General features: G+C 39.2%; 1 protein-coding gene across 5 annotated transcripts in view; it reads left to right on the forward strand.

Annotated features, from left to right (window-relative positions):
• The window catches only part of LOC148039995 (BTB/POZ domain-containing protein At3g50780-like), a 29855-nt gene extending 26577 nt beyond the window's left edge, over nucleotides 1–3278 (forward strand). For 2 of the 5 annotated variants that reach the window (XM_087695700.1, XM_087695716.1), the window contains exons 2-5: nucleotides 817–969; nucleotides 1413–1878; nucleotides 2119–2686; nucleotides 2870–3278. In XM_087695700.1, coding sequence (XP_087551826.1) covers nucleotides 1555–1878; nucleotides 2119–2686; nucleotides 2870–3168 — 1191 coding nt within the window. In that variant the 5' untranslated portion in view covers nucleotides 817–969; nucleotides 1413–1554 and the 3' untranslated portion in view covers nucleotides 3169–3278. The remainder of the gene's footprint in view (nucleotides 1–816; nucleotides 970–1412; nucleotides 1879–2118; nucleotides 2687–2869) is intronic. The other 3 variants (XM_087695692.1, XM_087695708.1, XM_087695723.1) reach the window with 2 other exon arrangements.
• Nucleotides 3279–6000: the final 2722 nt, after the last annotated feature.

The following is a 6000-nucleotide window of genomic DNA, read 5'->3' on the forward strand; positions in this document are numbered from 1 at the left end:
GGACTATTGGATGGTCTTCTTGGAGCTTTGAGCAACTCTTCCTTGAACTAATCTTGAACATTAGTTGGCAACTACCTGTGGGAAGTTGTTTCTTCATCCTGTACTTCATCTTTGAGTGTTCTTTGTGCTATCTTGGATGGGCTTAAGACCTATTTCTCGCACCCTCTGTTGATGTTCAATAGATCTTGTAAGTACCAAGCAATACAATGGCAAAATAGAATACTTGTTTCAAGGAAACAGAACGGTCAACACTTTGATTCACAAGACCATCATTTCCATAATTGCAACCACAGGTTTAGAGTTGCAGTAGATCCTATGGGGAATCAGCACATGGACTCTTTGGGGAATCAGGATGCAGACTCTCAAGTGTGGCACACAGTGGTGGAACAGCCTTGGGTCACTATTTTCAGGTTTCTGTTTTATGATGTATAGTGCCATGAGAGAGCCTCCTCCTGACTGTGACAATTCACTTGCAGTCTTGTTGGGAGTCACAGGTGTATCTGCAACATGACGGGGAGAGAGAAAGGGGTGCTTGTAACTATGTCCTGTCTTCTCATTCATGCACAGGACACATCTACTCACCTCATGTATTGATAAGAGTTTAAGATATTGCACACCCAAACATCTCAATGTGCTGGCACTTTAGAAACTTGCTCAATGGAAGCTTAAGTACTTAACAGTCTTTCAACCTGCTTGTATGCTTCTCTTTTCATGGAAGCAGCACAGTTTGAAGCAATTGCTAGGCTGCTCAATGGCAATTATGTGCATCAAGTCACCTTACTATGTGGTTAACATCAAGTTTATGATTTTTGGCAGCAACACAATAGTCGAGATTGTCCACTCTAGCTATGATGTTCTGCACCATTGTGTCTCAAAGGGATTCTATTTCAGATCTGGTGAGCGGGTACTAAAGCAAGTGCATGGACTCTATCACCAACCATTGGTGAGAGACAAGCTAGGCATCTTCAGGTAGGCAATGCGTTGCCAAGGAATGCTGCCATGGGTTGATGCCTCAAGACAACATTATTTATAGCATTTCAAAAGATCTAAGACAGTACCATTTTGCCTCTTGGATTTGCCCACGAGATTTCCAAGGGAGGGGCTGACCTAGCTAGATGCTCCCCGTGTTCATAAGAGGCTCTGATTTTGACCAGGCTTCAATAATTCAGATCATCTTTGTGCCACTGAATTCTGAACGGTTACGTTGTGTTATGTTCTGTTTACATTGTATTTCACATTATTACTTCAAGCCTCAAGTTTGACAAATGTTGCAGCTCTACTGATGTCAATATTTGTTGACTGTTTTTTAAGATCCCTTTATGAAATGACATGGCGATATCTTTCATGTCATTCTTTTGCTGTCTTTCAGGTTTGTATGGAAATGGTTGATGTTTATTTGTTCTTTCTTGCAGAGATGTGGTTATAGCCTCACCTGTAAGAGGACATGTCTGAGACAGCAAATCAGCAGCTGTACAGTTTTGGTGCAGAAGATTCTGGAGACTAAAACAGTCTATGTGGTCATACTATGTGAGACAGCTTTCCTGATATTACGAGATGGCGAGTCAGATAAATACAGTATCTAAGCCGCTCAGTGAAATTCCTGTTTTACTTCCTCTGGTGTGTGCTTTGAACACTATGGCATACATATTCACTACTGATAAATCGGGGAGGAAAAGATGGACAGCACTGGAGTTGATCAGAAGAATGATAATGCTTGCTTTTGAATTCACACAGTTGGCTGCTCAATTTCTTTGGGAGCATCTTCCATGCCATGTTCCATCACAGATGATGGTGAAAAGTACATGGTTGGGCCTTGATGAAGAGGAGGAGAGCTCATCTATGGTGTCAGCCACTTCCATAGGGAGAGCGCTTTGCCAGGTCATGAATTTCATACGTGTTCTGCTGTATCTAGTGAATCAGAAGTAGGTTGATTGGACCAAATTATGCAGGCGGTCTTTGCATGAGATATGAATCCTGTTCTCTTTAGGCACAGCATGCATGTAATTTATGGAGCATGTGCTTCTCTGTGGCTTTAAATTGCACAATTTTGAACCAAACATGTGACAAACGATATCATTGTCTTTTTCAAAAGCTGAGTTTATGTCTGATTGTTTTCAGGTTCTAGAACTGGTGAATGATACACCTGTCTCATCTGAGAAGTATGAATTTGTACGGGCTTTAGCTGATAAAATAATGTGGCAGAATATGGAGCAGGGTAATGTGGCCATAAGAGAGGCGAATAGAATGGCACTTGCAGTTGCCTTTTCAAGAACACTTAAGCTACTCACATTCGCACTGCTAGAACTGCAGAGGCAGCAAGTGGGAAAAGGAACTAGCTGGTCATGGTGTTTGATCCAATCAATCTTTTTTAGAGGTGATTTCACCTCTTCTCAGGTCTTCTCTTTAGAAAATATTGTTTTGTCCATCTGCAGCTTTCTATTTCCATTGGTCAAAGGTGGAAGATTCTCAACAGAACTTCCATCTGCACGGTCAACTAGTGCTGGAACATCGAATAATGTTGCACTCCCAGAAAAGCTTGCTCAGGAGCTGCTTTGGCTCACCGAGAGGCTGCAGGGATGCTCCGCCACCGATGAAGCTATTAGAAAGTGGGCTAGTGAGTCACACCTAGCAACCCTGTCCTTGTCTGCTCACCCACGTGTACAAGCTTCACTGCTGCGAATTTCTGGTATGTTCTCTTCGTCTTTTTGTGAAAACTGTTCTGACTAGTTGGGACCACTCTTCAGTTCCCAAGTGTTTGAAGCAACAACTTTTTCATGTGCATCTTGAAATGAAACAGATGACTTAAATTTTACTAACACCTCTAATCATAAGTTCACCTTCTGATTCTTAGATTGTTCTCTTGTTTCAGTGTTTCTCTTGAAGGAACTGGCACGTGAAGTAGACAATCTAAGCAGGGATCTGAAAATGAAAATACTTCTATTATGGCTTCCTCTCTTTTGCCATGCGAAGAGCGGTTTTGATTCTCCTATTTTTACACCCTCTGAAAAGTCTCAGATTATAAGTGTCCTTGAACAGAACATTCTCACACTTACAGACCTTGAGCAGGAGACTGCTCTTGCTTGCTGGCTGAGGGAATATGTGTCTTCTTCTTCTGAGTGGCCAAACTTGCAGCTGTGTTTTGAGCGCTGGTGTTTTGCTACAAGGTAATGTGCATCTGTCTAAGCCAAAGGAAGACAAACAGAAGCCTTTTGTAGGCATAACTAAACATGTGCTCACTCTGCACAGGTCATAAAGACTGATTCCTCTTCTATATTACATTCTTGATAGTAGTGGATTCTTGGTTATTACTAAAATGACCTGAATCTAAGGTGCACGTGTGTCAAAGTTAAGTCTTTAAAGGCACTTCTGAAATTTCTTAGTGTATTTACATGCAATGTAGGTAGTAGAAGATAAGGGGTGCTAACTAACTTGTTGCTGTACAAGGTACACAATAACTTGTTTGTACAAGATATACGAAAATGCTGGTCTGATGGCTGTCCATGCTCACAATATGCAAACTTGTATAGTCAATGCAATTGTGAAATAAATGTTAACAAACACCTAATACACTGAATCTGCACTAAGCAGAATCCATGTGCTGATACCTACAATGCAAACGAAATATGAAGGCTTTTACAATAAAAAGACATACACAAATGAAACATGCAGACATCAACTCGTATAAAGTACATAGACTAAATGACATATTTTGCATGCAAAGTGACTAGTGTATCGATGCCAAGCAGCGGCAATTGTGCTCAGAACTTATGAAACAAAAATTCGTATAATGCGCAATGGTGCAAACACAAATAAAACATGGGTAGAATGGTATTGTACAATCCATCCAGTATGGTTGGTTTTGTTTGATCTACCAAGGTTGCACACAGTTCAAAGGTTGTCTTGAAAAACTGAGAGTTTTCTAGTTTCGTGTCCATTTTTAATCAAATTTTTGGCTTGTTGAGTAGCTGCTCTCTTCAAAAAGTCCATCACACTCTGTTTTCCAAGACAAAGTGTGAGAGAGCTGCAGGATGGACTTCTTAAGCTCTCAAGCTTGATTCTCTCTTTTAACCTCCTTTTCCAACTAGGAGAGTGATTCAAACTAGGTGTGTGATTTGACTTCTTATCCCTTGTCCAACTTGAACGGAGAATGCAGCCCACGCTTGGATCTCAACTTTGGTTGATGAGGTTATAAAGTACTAGCCCAAGTTAAAGACATCTAGTAAGATTTGCTGTTTCCCAAGCTTAAGAGGAGATTGTCTCGCTTGATATATGTATACTTGCAACTATCCCTTGAGCTATGGCTACTATGAAGGGATTGTTAGGTCCCTTAGATTTTTCTTTTGCTTCAATAGTCTCTATAGTTTCCACAATTAGGTCCAAGAGACCCAAGAGAGAAGTCACTTGTTGACACCATAGAAGGTGTTTGGGATCCGCTATTTTCTTAGCAAGTAGTAAAATAATATAGAGATAGAGATTGTATATACCATCATTGAGTATAATCTTTCCTTCTATGTTCTTACAATGAATAGATTGAAGAGAATGTGAGCGCCATAACCATGGTGGAATCCTACGAGGGGTGACATGAAGTTATCTACAACTACATGCACAAAAAGAAGCTAGATGAGAGCAAGGAGAGAACAAACAAGTTTTTTGAGCCTATTTGTGCTTGTTGAATGAAGTACATGTGCTTGACTTTCTTTGATAGATGGAGTGATAGAAAGAGGAGCATCATCAACATACTTGTCTCTTATGCTCTTGATAGTACATTTTGTGGGCCATGGATGATGGTGTGAAGAGAAAAAATAATCGAGGCATTTATTTATAGGAACATCCAACAAGCTATATTAGAGGTCAATTTGCAATCTTGGTTTTAGGCTCTATGATTTCAACTCTCTCTCTCTCTCTCTCTCTCTCTCTCTCTCTCTCTCTCTCTCTCTTTGTGAGTCCATATGTATAAAATTTTTCTACTTGTATATTTGCTTTTTAAAACTAAGGTAGTCCACTATGCATATATAGGTTGGTATAAGTAATGTGGTTCAAGTCATTACAGGCAATGATTTGCATTGTTGGAAGATAAGGCCACCTAAGGTCAAATTTCCCTCCATGGTGTGGATGACTTGTGTCACTTATTGCCTTGATTTTTGGCACAAAGCATCCATAAGATATCCACACAGTGCAATAAGTGCCACTTATTGTGTGGATGCTTATGGAGCCTTTCTTAAGGAGCTCATCGATTATGAAGACCAAAGGGAAACACCCTTTGCTAGCACGGGGTACTAGGTAAGAATCTCTTTGATCAGACTTGTTTTGGTAAGAGTAATTTGGTAATCAGTTGTTCAATGTACGAAAGGTGACTCTTAAGGTGCTTATTTAGGAAAGGTTGGAGGGCAATGAGTTCAAACCATTTACATATGTTGTTGGCGTATACATTGTATATAATCAAGTCCTTAAACTTCCACAAGTGAGTTTTTAACCTAAATAAGATTGTTCATCAAGAGCGAGAGAGATATTGGTTAGCTTGTTTTCCCATACATTGTAAGATTCATAACAAGCATAGTACTAGACAATTAAAATGACCAATCTATTATTATCTAAACTTATGTATGTTGTTTGATATGGGTAGATAGGTAATGTGGTACTTTAGTCTTGAATCTTAATTATAGTCAATAAGTTTTAGCATCTAGAGGTTCATAAATAAAAACTTTAATATAATCTAAGATCTATTGACTTTTAATTTTTTGATTGATATAAATTAGTTCAAGCTAATAAAGGCTAAAATAAGATAGGTGAATATTGATTAATTCAAGCTAATAGGAGTGATGATTATTTCCATTCAACCTCTAAAACTCATTTGTTAAATTTTTAGCGACTTTATTTGAATCATTTGAGAGATGTAACAACTCCCCACAATTCCCTCTGTATTTCCATATATCTTCTTTGTCTCTCATTCAACACTTTTTCTCCACACTTGATTGCATATCTGTTTCTTTGATCATCCTC

The sequence above is a fragment of the Lygodium microphyllum genome, chromosome 2 (assembly GCF_053477565.2).
Source record: "Lygodium microphyllum isolate KBCC chromosome 2, Lygodium_microphyllum_v1.1.10, whole genome shotgun sequence".
Lineage (NCBI taxonomy): Eukaryota > Viridiplantae > Streptophyta > Polypodiopsida > Schizaeales > Lygodiaceae > Lygodium > Lygodium microphyllum.